The following is a 16832-nucleotide window of genomic DNA, read 5'->3' as shown; positions in this document are numbered from 1 at the left end:
CAAAACCACGAGATCATGTTGAAAATTGTGAAAACCCCGACCATGAAGCAGTTCAGCGACTATTTCTTTACGATTACAAAATGGAAAAAAAAAAAAAAAAAAAAAAAAAGTCCTTTGTAATTTTTTTTTCCCATTTTTTTTTTTTTTTTTTTTTTGGTGATGTGATTATACATAAGACAGGCACAATGCTAGCAACAGGACAGGGCCCAGGAGCCACACCGTCGGGACCGGGAAGCGTGACAATGGTGGGGACGGTGTGCGGGGTCCGGGATTGCTGCGGGTGCGGAACCGGGCGGGAGGGGACGGGGAGGAACAACAAACTGGGGCTCAAACTCAAATACCTGTCAGGAGGGGGCACGGCGGGCGCCCCGAAATGAAAGGGAACCGGCACCGGAGCTGGGACGGTGCGGGAGTGGAGCGAAGCTGCGGTGACCCCGGGCGGGACCGGGGTGACCCTGATGCCCCAGCAGGAGCTGCCTCCATCCTTCCCTCTCTGCCCCCTTGTCTGACACAAACCCACCTGCGGGACCCCCGGCCCGGCCGCTCCTCGCTCACAGCTCCCCCAGCTGCACCAGCCCCAGCCCAGCTCCGGCTGAACAGCCCCACCCCAAAGGGCATCCAAGTGCTCTGGGAATTCTGTTCCTGCTCAAAGCATCGGGGGCTCTTCCCCTCCCTGCCCTCGCCACACACCAAGTGTGCACAAGGTGCTTCCCAACTCCCACCTCTGCCACACCAAGCTGAGTGTGGAGCAGCCACAAGGTCCCTCCTTTCCCCCTGCCAGGAAGGCAGCCAGAGCCATGGCTGCTCCAAACCAGGGGAGAAGGAAGGGAGAGGTGTCCCCAGGGGCAGAGCGAGGATCAGGGAGGGACAGAATCCCCCCCTTTGGATACCTGGAACTACAACCTGGGGCAGGAAAAGGCAGGAGGGTGAAGTGCAGGTGGGCACTCTGCAGGTGAGGACAGCCAGACGGTGAAGGTTGCAATCCCAAGACATCACTTTTCACCACTAATTTCACTCCACTAAAACCTTTCAGGGTGGGGGGAGTGGGTTAAGAGAAAACGACACCCTTTTGGTGGGAAAAACTATCCCCGAAATCTGCTAGTCAGCTAAATCCTGTGCTCTAGTTTTATACACCTAAAGGAGGGAGGAAAGGGGAGGGGGTCTGGTGGGCTGCTCCCCTCCCGAGGCTTCACTCCGCTGGGAGGAATCTGGGGGCTCATTCATGTGACGAGGAAACATGGAGAAGAAAAAAAAAAAAAAAAAAAAAAAAGAAAACAAAAAGAAAAAAAAAAAAGAAAACAAAAAACAGTTTCTAAACTCCTTAAATTCACTAAAAACTGTGAAAATTCCCGGCAGGATGTTTGAATATCAAACGCAGATTTTGGAAGCTTTAATGCCAAGAGTTAGTTCTGTGTGTTGGTTTGCTCATGTCTCCCCGTGTGTCTCTATCTGTGCGCTGGCCGCAGGACTGCGGAGCAGGAGGAGGAGGAGGAGGAAGAGGAAGAGGAGGAGGAAGAGGAGGAGGAGGAGGGGGGGGCCAGCGGGGCTCGGCTCTTGAGGCTGGGCAGGCTGGGCGAAGCCGAAGTGCCATCGCATTCCCGGGAGGATTTGCTGCCCGACGTGCGGCGGGTGCAGCGCGAGAGCCGGTCCTGGGGGTCGGGCTGCTCCTCGCACTCCGTCCGGGGGTCGTAGGAGAGCGGGAAGGTGCGGCGCTCCCAGGGCTGCACGGCCTGGGGGAGAGACAGGAGTCACGCAAAATCCCCAGGAAATCCCCGCAAACGCCTCCTGTCCTCACTCCCGGCACGGATCCGGAGCTCAGAGCTGCTCCTGGTGCGGGTTCCCAGCTCGGAGCAGCGCCCGGGAAGCTCCAGCAGATGTGGAGAGGACATGGAGGCAGCTGCTGGCAGCGCTTCCCGTGCCCTGATCCCACCTGGGCCAGCGCTCCAGCACTGCCCACAGGCAGCTGCCAGGCTGCTCCCCACACCAGGGTCACCTGCGGTGCCACACCAGGGTCACCTGCGGTGCCACACCTGTGTCCCAACACCACGGCCACCTCTGGTGCCATGTCTGCCTCCCCATACCAGGGTCACACCTGCGTGCCCACACCAGGGCCACCTATGGTGCCACACCTGTGTCCCCACACCAGGGTCACCTGCAGTGCCACACCTGTGTCCTCAGACCAGGGTCATCTGTGGTGCCACACCTGTGTCCCCACACCACGGCCACCTCTGGTGCCATGTCTGCCTCCCCATACCAGGGTCACACCTGTGTCCCCACACCAGGGTCACCTGCAGTGCCACACCTGTGTCCTCAGACCAGGGTCACCTGTGGTGCCACACCTGCCTGCCCACACCAGGATGACCTGTGGTGTCACACCTGTGTCCCCACACCAGGGTGACCTGTGGTGTCACACCTGTGTCCCCACACCAGGGTCACCTGTGGTGTCACACCTGTGTCCCCACACCAGGGTGACCTGTGGTGTCACACCTGTGTCCCCACACCAGGGTCACCTGCCCTGGCCGCAGCCAGCACCCACCTGCTCGTCCAGGCCGGCCTCGGGCGTGGAGCACCGCGTGTCCTCGCTGGACAGGAGCCGCAGGGAGTCCCGGGACAGGGGGGTCAGGGGGGCACAGAGCAGTTCAGGGCTGATGGGGCTGCGTGGTGAGTGGGTGTGGGACAGCTCCAAGTGGGAGTGGTAGTTGCCCACCTCAGGGGATGCTGGCTGGGGAGTCGAGGGGTTCCCCAGCTGGGGGGTTGTCCGTCCGTCTGTTGATCTGTAGGACCTGAGACAGGAGCAGGTTTGAGAGCCCAGCCATGCCCCCCCCCCGCTGCCTGATCCTACCCCAGGATCCTTTTGCCCTGATGGGAACACGAGCAGGGAATGCCACAGCCCAGAGACAAAATCCACCCAGGCCCATCCCTGTCCCCTTTCAGTGTCTGGGTGCATCACTGATGCTGCTCTCCTGTGGTTCCATGTCCCACACATCTCCTACACTCCCAGTGCTGCACAAACACCATGGTGAGAAGCTCCCTATGGAATCAAGACACTTCCAAGTGTTTGCCCCTCCTCACACCAGGTCACCCTTGGAAGCAGCTCGAGGACTGAGTGCAGGGAATCAGCAATGCTGGAAATGCAGCAATTTCAGCAGCTGGGAGTGGGAGGAGCACAGTGAAATCCCGAGACCTCAGATTTCAACCAAGAATTACAAAAGTCTGAGCTCTGACACAGAGTCCAGATAAAAACCCACAAGCTACAAGCAGAGAAATATAACTGAGTTCCCAAATCCACGTGCAACTTTCCGAGATGAAATACAACAGCAAGTGGCCATCAAGGACTTCAAGGGTAAGAAATGGGCTAAAGAAACAGCAAAACATCCCAATCTCCAGGAGCACTAGGAACTGCAGCTGCAGAGGAAACAGGGCAGCAGCAGCAGCACGAGGGGGGTTTGCCACAGGCCAGGTTTGCACACCTGCAGGAACCCCCACAATGGCAGGAACTGAAACCAAAGCAGCATCAAGGGCAGGGACAGAGCTGTGGCTCTGCCCCAGAACAAAGTGACTTCAGGCAACCAAATCCTGGTGATGGAACTGAGAAGAGCAAATCTCTTCTTGAGCAGGTTTATGATGAGATCAACAGCTGGAAACAGTGGTGGTTTTAGACACCCACTCATAAAGACACAGCAGAAAGGGAACTGAGTGCCCAGTGCCAGTGTCCCTGATCTGCAGGAATGATGCCATTGCCAGCCCTGTGCCTTACCCTGGACTCTGGGCTGGCACAGCATCTCCCACACTTCTGGAACAGCAGAAATGCTCGAGGAAGCACTTGGTGCAGCTGTCTGCAGCCAAACTGGGCTGTGGCTTCACCCCCACCTAAGCAAGGCTGTGCCCCCTCCCACCTGGGCTCCTCAAGCTGGATGACGCCAAACTTTTCAACACCAGCTTTCAGCCATTTGTAGGAATCCCCAGCTGCTCCCAGGAGCACCCCAGTGCTGGCAATGTGGCCCTGAGGGCAGGGCTGTACCTGCTGCCCCGGCGCTGAGGGGGGACACTTGTGCTCCAGAGCCACCGCGCCCGCTCCATCTCCTCACACTTCCCGTGCCGAGCAGCAAAGGCTGAATCTGACAAGTCCTCAACCTGGGAAGGGAAGGGCAGAGGGCTCGGTCAGAGCTTTCTTCTTTAAAGCAATCATCTCTGTACAGTTTTGCCAGCACTAGTTGAAGTGAGAAATTAAATGTTATCATTGAGTTGTAGGATGTCCTGAGTTGGGAGGGACCCACAGGGATCATCCAGTGCAGCTCCTGGCCCTGCACAGACACCCCAAAAATCCCACCCTGTGGCCCAGAGCATTGTCCAAACACTCCTGGAGCTCTGGGAGCCCTGGAAAGGAACCAACTCCAGCTGTTGGTTCCCTGCTGAGGTCCCTGCCTCTGTTCCCTCCATAGACACTGCTCATTTACCACCACCCTCATCCCACATTACCTGGGAAATAAAAATCCTTCTTACCTCCTCGTTGTCCTCCTCAGGGTTGGCTTTCAGAGCACTGATATCAACTTCACGCCAGCTGCAACACAACCACCATGGGCATCACTCAGGGCACTGCTAGAACCAGCTGCACATCCCCCTCCCCTCCCAACACTGCCTTCTGGGAAGGGGAAATTCCACCCTGCCATGAGGAGCAACACACTTAAAGCTCAGTTTGAAGCACCAGACCTCCTCAGTGGTCTGGTAGCACAGCTGGAGCTCCCCAAGGGCAGAGGAAGCAGAGCAGAGGCTGCTGCATTTCTTTCTCTTCCTCCCACAGGCTCCCTGCTGCCCCGCTCTGAAATGGGCCAGGGAAGAGCACAGGTGACCAGGAGGAAGACAGAGGGAAGTTGGGAAGAGGCAGAACTGCAAGGTTAACCCAGCCCAGGCACCTGCAGAGCTGGGAAACCACTGGGACCTTTGACTTAGCAGCAAGACAAGGAGACAACCAGGAGTGACTTTAAACTGAGCAGACACTGAGCTGAGCAGTTGGCTTTGATGGCCAAGGGCCCCTCAGAGAAAACACTCCCAACTTAGCCAGTCTCCAGCAATGCTATGATCAGTTTTCCAACCTTTCCCTTACTCCCAAGAAGAAGCAAAGCACTGTGCTTCCCCTCTGGGGCTGGGGCAGTACCTGGGGGTGAGGATCTCCTTGTACTGCAGCTTCTCCACGCGGGTGGTGGCAGCCACGGACATGGGGATGACGATGTTGTTTATGTCAAAGGAGCTCTCACCCCTCCTCCTCCTCGGCTGCTGCAACAGGGAGAACCATGTGAGAAAGGGATGTGGGGTCTGGCACGTGGGAAAGTCATCACAGGAAGTCAGTGATGGACAGAGGACAGAATGGCCCTGTCTGACCGACGGACACTTCAGAGCCAACACCAATTTGCATCAGACTAGAGTTCTCCTACTGCTTGCTCCAAGTCCTCTCCCCAACCCAAAATCTACTGCCCCAGCAGCAAGGAAAGCCAAATCCCAAGGTGTGGCTGCCCAGAGCAAGGATTGACCCTTTGGATGGAGAGCCCTCACAGACCCGCAGCTGCCTGGGACGCTTGAACACAGGAGCTCCACCCCTGAGCCCAGAGTGTGGAGCCCAGGGCCTGGAATCCTCTTGCTGGGGGAGGGAAATCTCTTCATCTTGCATTTCTGAACGAGCTTGTGAAAGCACAGCAGGAAAAGCAGCAAGAGAAAACCAGGGTGGGTGTGCAGAGCCAAGGCAAGGCCTCCTTGAGGTGTCAGAGCTGCTGAGATGGGCTGTCCTCTCCTCCAAAACACCAAGCACACTCAAGCTGAACCACCACTGGGTTCTTCTGACACCCTGATGTCACAGCTGGTGATGGAACAATTGAATTCTGCAGTGAAGGAACCCAGTGGGGACCCAGAAGCCCATGGCAACAAGCCTGGAGCAGGGGGCTCAATGAGTCCTGCTCTGCTCTCCCTGGGTCACATCCAGGCTTTGGCCCCAACTACCAAATGGGGGGGCAGAAAGAAGCCAAATCCTTCAGTGGGCCACCTGTGAGCTCAGCAGAATTCAGTCTTTCATTGAAGGGCTTCTGCTGATGTGGGCCTGGGAGGATGAGAGCATCTGGCGGAGGAGCTGTGCCATTGCCCTGTCCCAAGCACAGTGCGAGGGAGTTTCGGCCCAGTCTCAGAGCTCGTGAAGGTCCCACACCCTGCCACCCTCAAGCACTGTGGCAGTCTGAGTGTGTCTCAGAAGATGGTCTGAGTTCAGGGACTGCTGCACAGGTGGAAGATCCCCACCACCAGTGCTGTGCCCTGGCCCTGTGACCCCAATCCCATTCACAGCCCGGTGACACCGAGGGGAGCTGTCCCAAGGGAAGCAGCACTGCTGGGGTTCAGCTCTGCTCCTGGCAGCCCCACACTGCTTCAGACACCAAAATCTGGGTGTGCACCAAAGCCAAGGGACTGCTGGGAATGGAAACATTCACCAGCAGTTGCTGAGCTGATGGTGAACCTGGAACTGCAGCACAGCCAACACATCCAACACCCACCCAGCAACCCCAGCAGCAGCTGAACCAAAGGGTCCAGCGTGGCAAGAGGAACGCTGAGCACTCCCTAGGCCAAAATCTGTGTACCAGCTGAGCCCCCACGATGGGCTGAGCCCAGAAGCCCTGGGAAGGCAGCAGATACTCACAGCAGTGCCAGAGGTGCCCTGGGAAGCAGAGCTGGCGGGAGCAGAGCCCTCGGAGGAGGTGGAGAGCTGCCGAGCTATGGGGCTGTGAGGGGTGGGGGTCACAGCTGCTGCCAGGTAGCTCGGGCCACCGACGTCCGTGTGATGCTTCAACACTGCACAGGGAGGGGGAGAAAATGAACAACAACATTAGCAAAAAAACCCAGCCCACCCTAGGGGGTGGTGGTGGACAGGAAAGGACCATGTGCACCAGAGGTGGCCGGTGCTGAGGAGCACTGTGCAGGAAAGAGAAGCCACCTTCTGAGGGGCTGCCCTGGGGAAGAAGCAGGTTAGAGCACACGAGGCATTGCTGTGGTGGCGGCTCGGCCCGAAGCAGTGCGTGCCCCCTTCTGTGTGGGGCAGAGAGGCTGGGGATGCAGCAAAGCCCAAGCTCCCCCCGAGACACCTGCCCCTGGGGGCCTACCTTCACTCCTCTCAGATGAGCAGTCTCGCAATCGCTTTTTGTCAAAGGCAGGAGGCTGGGCAGAGCGCTCTGGCGCTCTCTCGGCCTTGGACACGGCCGAAAAATCGTCTAAAGGCGGCCTGTGTGCCTTGTCTGCTTGGGCTTTTTGATGGGAGCGCTCTGAGGAGGGGAACAGAGAAAGAGCTATGAAATGCCTGCTTTCACCTCTCTTTCTGCTGGCACAGGAGACTGGGGCAGAGTTTTCCAGCTGCACAAATTGTCCACACCATGGGGGTGGCTGGGGAGGTGTGCTCAGAACCTGTGGCACTGCTGTGGGCACGGCTGACACCGAGCACGGGGAGGTCCCTACACACCTGAGCTGCACCTGCACACAGCTCACCTGCAGCCCTGCCATAGCCCTGCCTCACCCCTGGGAGCGGGATTGAAGGGCATCCTCCTCCTCCTCCTGCTGGGGCAGGGGCAGCACTTACTGGCCGCGGTGAAGAAGGAGTTGACCAGCTTGTGGCGGTCCTTGCGCGCGGGGTCAGCCAGGCTGGGGGGCACGGGGGCTCTGTGCTTCAGCGACAGCTTCTTGGGAGCTTTAGTTTTCTCGTAGGGCTTGTTCTGCCACTGGGATTTCAACATGCTCTGGAAGTGCAGGCTCGTCGGCACATCTGCAGGGGGTACAGAGCATTAATCCAAATTAATCGTGCGACAAAGAGCTGTGGTCCCATTACCCTGCCCCAGTGCTCCCAGTAAGAACAGCCCTGGGTGAACATGCAAGCACAGACTGTCAGACCCGGGCTTCCATACATTCTCCCCATGTTCAGGAAGGACCTGCAATAGGTCCCAACATTTGTAATCTGCAGGTCTTTGTGAAATTCCTACAGGAGTCACAGCCCAAGCATATCCTGGCAGGAGAACGAAGTTTTTTAAGTCAGAAAACTCCTGTGTCTTCACCTCTGTAGGTATCTCATGTGGTGCTACCTTAGATCTGACCTTCAAGAATCTGAGGTATCTCAGCACCAAATCTGGGCTGGAAGAGAGAAATTCAGCCTAAATCCTCAATTTCAAGTCAAGCCAGAAGCCAACCAGGCACTGCAGCATGTAAATCTGCCTGATGTGGCACCTCAACCATGAGAAATTGTGCGTGATCAGACCTGAGAAGCCCCAAGGGCAGGAGGAAGTCCTGGCTGGTAGCTGGACCCCTGTCCAGTATTGCCCTCCCAATTTCAGGGACTGGGAAGCCCCAGCAGATCCAGGCAGGCAAAGGGGATGGAGCTGGCAGAGCATGGGCTGGAGCTGGGGGGGACTTGGCTCCCTGGAGAAAGCCAGGACAGCTTCATTCCAGGTACCTTGGTGGTTAAAGCTGTCAGCCAGCCCCTTGCTAAGAAGGGCAGTGACAGGGTGATGGCAGCTCTTTGGCCATCACTGCTGGCTTGTGGGGACACGTCCCAAAAAACAGAGAGGGGCCAGGCCAGTCCTTCAGGGAGGCTGCCATCCACTGGAGTGGCCAGACTTGGGGAAAATGGCCTCTGCTCTCTGCTCATCTTTTGCTTTCTCCTCCCAGCTGACATCCCACACCATCTGGGGAAGGAGGGGGCAGGTTGAAGGGAGGGGGAGCAGGCCAGGACAAAACGCTGCCAGCAGGAAGGGAGTTCTCTGCTGGTTTGGCAGCAGTGCCACCATCCCTCCTCCCCCTGCTCCTCGGGAAGCAGTGCAGGGCTCCCAGGGACCAGCAGATGGCAACCACAGTGAGCCCAGCGCTCATCCTCCCTCCAAGGTTATTACATCATCCAAAAATTCCCAGCGAGAAATCAAACCAGAAAAAAAACCAAAAAAAAACCAAAAAAACCCTACACCAACCCTGGAAGGAAGGGGACAAAGCTCTGGTGGAGCACAGGGGTTAAAGGCCTTGCTGGCTGGGTCCTGCTTGCCAGGGAATAAGTGAATAAATGATCTTTTTCTCCTGCAGTGCCTGGCAGTTTTGCCCTTGGCAAACTGCTCTGGAGATCCCGGCTGGCACCCAGAGCCGGCTCAAAGTGAAAGTCAGCACATGCTCACAGCTGTGCCCTGGCCACAGGAACCCTCAGCGTGCCCTGCACACACAGCAGCCCCGGCAGCACCCTGGGTTCACCCCACAGGTGTGCAGAGAGACACCCCAGAGCACACCAGCAGCACAGGCACTGCCATTTCCCCACCTGAACACGTTACCTGGCTTTTCTCTAGGACAGGAATCACCCCCATCCCAAAAATCAACCCTGGCCAACTGCTTTAAGCATTAGTGAATAAATAAAGTTCACCAGTACTGGAAAATGGGTATTCCTGCACAGGTGTTTACACCAATTAGTTTTAAATTCAAAGTTTTTGATCTCATGCAGCCAGAACTGATCTTCTACCCTGTGAGGCAGCTGCAGGGAGCTCTGAAAATGGGAAGAATATGGGATAATTTGCCTGGTGCCTCTGCTGCAATAGCACCCAACAGGTTGTCTCCCCATTTCCCAGGATATTTGATTTAGCACTACAGAGGATCACAAGTGCTGTGAAATCAGAAAATGAATTCCTGCTTCAGGAGTTCATTAAGTTCCTTGAGCACTCCTGATCAGAGCTGTGTCTTTGGGAGGGGAGGGATCTAGCTAAAAATAGCACCAATTTACTATTTTAGTCTGGTTTAAATATAGTGCTAATGAAAGAGGCCACACTAATTGCTCCCAGACACTCCCTGCATTTCCTACTGTCACAAAAAGTTTGTGAAAAGCTGGAATTTAAACCCAAGCACACGCATTAGCCCAGACCAAGCAGCTGACACCTCCATGGGAGGCCAGGCCACACACCTTCCTGCCAGTGTGAGAATCCCAGAATGGCTGGGGCAGGGACACCTTCCACTGTCCCAGCTGGCTCCAAGCCCCATCCAGCCTGGCCTTGGGCACTTCCAAAGATGGGGCAGCCACAATTTCACACCCCAAGCAGCCATGAACTCCCACCAAGGCAAGGAACCACTGTGATCCACGCACTTCCCAACTCTCCTGATAAAAGCACAGTTGAAGAAGACTCTGGAAACTACTCCTCTCTTGGGAAAAGTCCCTACACATGGAATTTGTGAATAGCCCATGGTCAGGGCTGGTTAATTATTCCTCTCTTAGTGCTGATTAACCCTGAAGCTGTAACACAGGAAATTGAGTGTCCTAACAGGAACATCCCTTCTTGCTGTGCCCACCGAACCATGGAAGATCATTTTCAATTCCTCACGAGGTCAAAAGGATTTCCTGCGATGAACCAACCCACAAATCACTCTATACAGATGGACAAACTCATGGAGGCAAATATTTCCCAAGTGGTTTAGAGCCCCAGAGGCAGGTCCCAGGAAGGACTCCCAGGCACTGCTTGGCTTTCCTGCTGTGAGGCTGCAGGTTGAGATTCCCAAAACTCAACAGAGCCCAGGGTGTGACACTCCCCCAACCCCTCGTGCTCCAGTCAAGGCTCCCATCCCAACTCCAGCTGCAGATGACCAGGTCTGGCTGTACCCCAGCAGATCTGCACCTCCCCAGAGGCAGCAGGCGCCGTGCTCACCATCTGGGAATGACAGGACAGGATGGATGCAGGAGTCCAGCTGCGAGAGGCGCTCCAGCAGGGGGGCGTCGTACTGGATCTCCAGCGTGCCGGGGCTGCGGGTACCACACAGGGCACACGAGGGGTTCACGTCGCAGCTGCAGCGCGCCAGGCTGCCACGCTGGGCCTGAGGGGACACAGGGACACGTCACAGCCAGCCCAGGGACACGCCACGGCCCCTGGGACAGCTCATGGGGGACACCCGAAAAGCGGCTTTACTGTTTGAATGTTCCTTCTGCATGTATGTAAAAATACATACTGTATGTGTATAGAAAATGGCTAAAATCAAACTGCATTTTACAGATTATAGCTACATTTGATTATCAATAAATAAATAATAAATTCATTTTATTTCTACGGAATTTATTATTAAATAGCTGTTATGTGACATTTAAAATATTGTTAAAATTATTTATAATATTAAATAGCTGTTATGTGACATTTGAAAATATTGTTCAAAATTATACTTATTATGCATAATATATATAGTATATTCAATATTAATTCTATATATTCAATATTAATTCTATAGTATATTCAATATTAATTATATTCAATAGTATGTAGTATATATAGTACATTCAATATATAGTATAGTCAATATTAATTATATAGTTATTCAATATTAATTATATATATATGTAATTTATATATATAATTTCTATATATATGCACACATACACACACCCTTTTTTTCTCTTGTACAGAATTTATATATATATATAATAAAACTAATATAGGTAATTTTTATATATATAGATAATTATATATATATATATATATAAATATATATATATATATGTATGTATGTCTGTACACACAGCCCCCCCCTTTTTTTTCTCTACCTTGTACAGAACGTGTTAATTTAGTCTGGCCTCACGAGAGGATGCTTTCACTTTGCATAAACACAACTGAAAACTACGACTTACCAGCACAGACAGTTTAACAGCTGCTAAATTTGACTAAAAGTGTTTAATTTTATCTAGGTTGAAACCTCATTTATAAAAACCATGAGGCAGCAGAATTCTGCTGTCAGAGAAGGGGCAAAGAAGCCATTTTTAGTTCCAGTGGGTCAGAGCCATCATTATATGCCAGGAGCTGACACTTGCAGGGACATCTACAGAGTGACAAAGGTGGTTCTCAACGTTGTTCCTTAAACCAGGAGAGAGTCACAATTCACAGATTTATAGACTTGATACAGACTTCATTTGTGTGAAACCACTGCAAGCAGACACACAACTGGATATAAACTCCATGCAGAGAAAACAATCCCTGCTTCCCCACCAAAATGGAAGAATGGATCAAACTGGATCCTGCAGAAGCCTGTTCTGAGTCAGAATTATTCAAATAATTTTCATGAATGACTTGAAGGATGGGAGAGAATATCCACAGCAAATAACACTACAATGGGAAGGGCTGCTTGAAGCAAAGAGCTGGAAACCCACTCCTGGTTACAAAGTTCCGAGAAATTATCTAAAATAAATCAAATGTAATTCATTGAGGGCAAATGCAAGAAGCCAATGCAGTGCCCAGAGAAGAGGAGGAAGGGGAAACTGAGCAGTTATGTTGCTACCTCTGGAAGTTCTGCCCGGAGGATGTGGAGGTTGTGATGGATCCAAAAATGAGCATGAATCAGCAGTGCTGTACCACTGCTGGGAACTAATTAATTAATAAAAAATAATAAAGATTAAGCCCACAGGGCTTTCTAACCAGGATGGCTGTGCAAGGAGAGAGGCAGTCCTGCCACTCTGCCCATGTGTGAGCTGAAGGGCTGCCCCCAGCTTTGGGCACAAAATCCCATCAATGTGTGCACTGAATTGTGAGGAAAACAATAAAAACATTACAAGATCAAAACCTCCACAATGCAGGTGGCAAAGTTCAATCCACAGCCACTTTCTGCTGGGCAGGGGAGTGGAGGCAACTGGACATGGTATTTCTGGAGCACGACTTGGCCATGACTCAGCTGTCTCTGGAATGACTGGAGGAGGGCTCAGAAATCCCCTGCTCTCTGCTACTTTCATCCCTGGAACTGCTCTTCTGAACCATCTCTGATTACCAAATGCATTTGATGACAACAACAAAGATCTAACACAGAATTTGCAGCCAATTCTTCAAGCACTGAGTGTACAAGGCAGCATCCACCAAGAAAATGTTCAGCAACTTCCAGATCACTGAAGATCTTGCAAGTAATCACTGCAGAGCTCTCCCAGAAATACCCCAGATAAAACTGCAGATATGTGATCAGTTAAAGCTGACTCAACTGAGGAAGAATCTATTTTGCTCAGAAAAATGCTGCTTTTGGAGCTTCTCTTTACAACATCCGCAGAGTGAAAACCCCCCAGCCCTTGTGGGAAAGTTAGACTTGAAACACTTTGTCTCAAAGGTAAGTGGATTTTTGCCATTATGGTTCTGCATGGCCAAATAAAGATCCTTATTTCCTTCATTTCTCACTATTTTCCCTCCAACTGACAAGTTTATGGTATTCCTAAGAGAAAATAAAAAGAATTAAACATGGCCCTTCCTCATGCAGGCAATAAACCACATTTCCATTGAATGAATTCTGCATTAGGGAGAGGAGTATAAAAATCAGTAATAAAGAAAACAAAACAGGAAGAGACAGGGCATTCATCCCACGTATGCCTGGGCAAACAGCTGTGGTTTTCCCTTGAGCAGCAGCAGCAGCGAGTTCCTGGGCTTTGCTAATTCCTGTCTCAGAGTTAAGGTTTCCTGATCCTTGACTTCTCAGGGCTTCTTTCTCCAGCTCAGACTGTGCCACACTGACCTACCTGGCCTTGAGTTCACCTCAGGTTGGCTGGCTTAAGAAAACTCACGAGTTCAGCATCTTCCCTCCCCAGTGACAGCAAAGAAAAATCTTCCAACCTGTTACAACTTCTCCTTCATTTCTCCTTTTTGTTTTTCCAACAGCATTTACAGCCTTGCTGTCCTGCTCTTCCCTTCCTGTTGTTTTCTCAATCTTTACAAGAAATATAAGAGCAGAAAACACCCCGACTGACCTTTTTGGAAAGGGGCATGATGGTGCTGGGTCGGACGAGGCGCCGCTTCTTGCAGCTGAGGACGGGGCGGGTGCGAGCGGCCACGCACGTCCCGTCCGCGGGGACCAGGGACAGGCGCTGCCTCTTGTGGAGCAGCTCCTCGGCTTCCTGGCCATCTCCCTGAGCGTGTTCTGCCAGGCCAGGCTGCAGACTGCCCCACAAGAGAGGAGAACAGGAAAACTCCAGTTATTCGTGCGGCACTACCAGCAGGTTCGTGGTTTGCACCCGAGTGAACGCTCCATGCTGAGTTTAGAGCTCTGCAGTTCATGGCACAACAGGTTTTATTAAACCAACTCCATTTTTTGCTTTTACTTCAGTCACCTTCCACTCTCCCATGACTGAACCTTTGACCAAATCCCTTTGGAAGCTCTGAACAAAAAAGCAGCACTGAAAGCCACAGAGAAAAAGCCACTCTAGACCTGAACAGCTTTAACCCTAGAATTCAGCTTCCTCCAGAATGAGAGTTTGGGGAATCTTTAGACAAGAGGTTTTCTGAGTCTAAATGCCAGAGAACATATAATTTTATAGAAAAAATATTTAGCCCCGATGTAAACTTGGTTCTGATGGGTATTTGAGATCTCTACCTGTGCCAGCTCCCAGCAGTGACCCCAGAAAGGTGCAGAGTTAACATCAACCTCTCCGAGGCACAAAGGCTGCAGCAGCCCTGGCATCAATGCCCCGTGCCCCGAGCAGATCCCAGCGCAGCAGCACCTCATCTACAGAACCTTTTCATGTCTCTTCTACAAGTGTTTCATTTCTAAAAATGCAAAACATTAAAGCCCTGTGGTCTAAGGCTGTGCAGTTCAAAGGCTACAGGGATACAAAGGGCTCTGTTACAGCCTGCAGTGTTCCAGCTGCAGCCATGGGCTCCTTGATCTGCTCGCATTACATCGGTGCAGGATCCATCCCTCCCTCCCTCCCTCCTTCCCTTTTCCCCTCTCTTTTTCCCTGCCTCCTCAAGGCACTGAACAAGTGCAACGTTTTTCAAGGGTTTTCAAGTAGTTCAACCCTGTAGCATCAATGAATGTCTTTCACTTGTTTTCATTTACCCGTTTCAAGACTTTGTCAACAAAAGCAGCCTGGAGAAATAAGAATTTAGGAAGTTTTACTCCCCAAATCAACGGAATTCCTCCATAACTCCAATAAAGTGGGTCAGTGGTTACAGATAATTCTGTGAGCAGGGCATTAGTACCTTTGAATCACACAATTTGCAGATGTATTAAAACTACTCATAGTTTTGCCCATGCTCAGTGCACAGCTGCCTGCAGGGCTTGTTCATGTAAACACAGCTCAGTTTAATTCCATTTTCAGCAAAACAATGCAGCAGAAAACCTCAAGCAAGCAATCTCCTCCAAAATGTTTCCAGGCATGATCTACTACTGTACTTTTTTGAAAAAAGACACCATCTGTACCATTACCAACCCAGTTACAGCCTGGTTTCCAACGGGACATTGCAAAGATCATAAAAGCAAACTCTTCCAGAATATCCAAGAGCTTACGTGTTAATAACTCCATTGACAGGTCTTGGTGCTCCACAGGGCTTGGTGGGATGGGATTCAGGAGTATTTGCAGCAGAAATTCCCAAGCTTTCTAGGGGCTGGGATCCAGACACACTCTAAGGAAGGGTGAGAAAAATAGAAATAATTAAAAGCTTCTTAAATAGCCACAATTAGTATAACTGGGTTCTGGTTGAGGATTCTGCACTGTAGCCATGGATTTCCACACAGGACTTCAAAGCAGGGTTCAGAAGTCACTGTATGAACAGGAGAGCAGGGACATAAGGGGATCTTAGGGACAGCAAGAGGATGGATACATGGCAGCTCTTTCATTCCAAGATCCAAAGGACTTTAATTCCCCTCAGGCAACCAGGAGCATGAAAGGCTGAGGGCTTTAAGGAGATTTTAGCATTTTGTCTCCATGGTGCAAACAAGTTCATCACCACCTGTAAACCTCTGCAGTCTCTCCTGCAGTTTGGTTTCTGTTCTGAGCCATGTGGTTGAAAGCTCCTGCTGAAGCACTTTGGGGGAAAACAGGGAGGGAGGGAGTGGGGAACTGACTTGCAAAACTGAATTTGCATTTTAACTTACTACCTGTGCAAACAGAGTCCAAACAGCATTTTAGGGAGTGTTTTAAATGAGCGTGAACCCAGGCTGTGGGGCTGGGATGGGAGCAGGGCGAGTCTGCAACACTGAAAGTGCTGCATAAACACAAAGCTGGAAACACCTTTTTGGCAGAGTAAAGTGAGTAAAAATTGAGTTAAAAACACTTTGCTCCCCAATCCCTTCTGCCTGAGGTCTGAAACACAACCCCCCTGGCTCTGCAGGGAGCAGCAGGATTGTCACCGAGCCTCCAAGGACACACTGGCTTTGTACCTCCCACCAGTGACATTCCTGCTCCCCACCCTGCAGCCCAGCAGTGTGTCCAAACCTCTGGCATTCACCACCTTCAGCCCCTCCCATGCAGCCCCCTGTTTGTGGTGTCAGATGTGCTCCTCCCTGGGGTTAAACTTGATTTCATCCTTTGTGTGGTACTTCCTACACTCCCTGCCCTGTCTCTCGCTGGGGTTCCCCCTTTGAGCACACACAGTGGTGATGTGGTTCAAGTACCATGAAAAAAGGCAAAAGCAGAGCTCTGACACCACACAGATGGTCAGCCAAGCCCCCTGCTTGGCCCTGACTCCATCCCAAACCCATCTGGATTGTGGTGATTAAATCTTCCCAGCAAACACCCCCCAACTCAATACACAAGCCCAGGCCATGGCACTGCTGGATTAACGGTTTCCAGAAGAGGAGACACCTGAGTCACCCCGGGAAGGGCCATCTTCAACAACTCAGACAACTTCTGCCTGGGCCTGTTTGAGGAACTTTGCAGGGGTTTTTACACTTCTGCTAAAAGAGATGTTTCTACTATGGGGGAGCAAAGACAGGATGAGACCAACCCAGAGAGACGGAGGAGCGAGATCAGCTCACACCTGAGACATCAGGTAAGCTCAGCAGCCCAGCCAGGTGAAGTCATGCAGGAGCTGAGCACTTTCCCTCTGCTTTCCAGAGGCTTG

At 52.0% G+C, this 16832-nt stretch overlaps 1 protein-coding gene across 4 annotated transcripts in view; it reads right to left on the bottom strand.

Annotated features, from left to right (window-relative positions):
• Positions 1-1278: 1278 nt before the first annotated feature.
• Positions 1279-16832, bottom strand: part of KANSL1 (KAT8 regulatory NSL complex subunit 1) — a 75334-nt gene continuing 59780 nt past the window's right edge. For 2 of the 4 annotated variants that reach the window (XM_066567118.1, XM_066567119.1), the window contains exons 5-15: positions 15277-15392; positions 13739-13928; positions 10686-10851; positions 7607-7789; positions 7137-7295; positions 6677-6828; positions 5156-5274; positions 4504-4561; positions 4022-4134; positions 2537-2783; positions 1279-1730 (exon numbers count right to left, since the gene is read on the bottom strand). In XM_066567118.1, coding sequence (XP_066423215.1) covers positions 1446-1730; positions 2537-2783; positions 4022-4134; positions 4504-4561; positions 5156-5274; positions 6677-6828; positions 7137-7295; positions 7607-7789; positions 10686-10851; positions 13739-13928; positions 15277-15392 — 1788 coding nt within the window. In that variant the 3' untranslated portion in view covers positions 1279-1445. The remainder of the gene's footprint in view (positions 1731-2536; positions 2784-4021; positions 4135-4503; positions 4562-5155; positions 5275-6676; positions 6829-7136; positions 7296-7606; positions 7790-10685; positions 10852-13738; positions 13929-15276; positions 15393-16832) is intronic. The other 2 variants (XM_066567120.1, XM_066567121.1) reach the window with 2 other exon arrangements.

The sequence above is a fragment of the Molothrus aeneus genome, chromosome 28 (assembly GCF_037042795.1).
Source record: "Molothrus aeneus isolate 106 chromosome 28, BPBGC_Maene_1.0, whole genome shotgun sequence".
Lineage (NCBI taxonomy): Eukaryota > Metazoa > Chordata > Aves > Passeriformes > Icteridae > Molothrus > Molothrus aeneus.
Note: the sequence above shows the minus strand (reverse complement) of the source record. Positions and strands in the feature narration are given on the sequence as shown.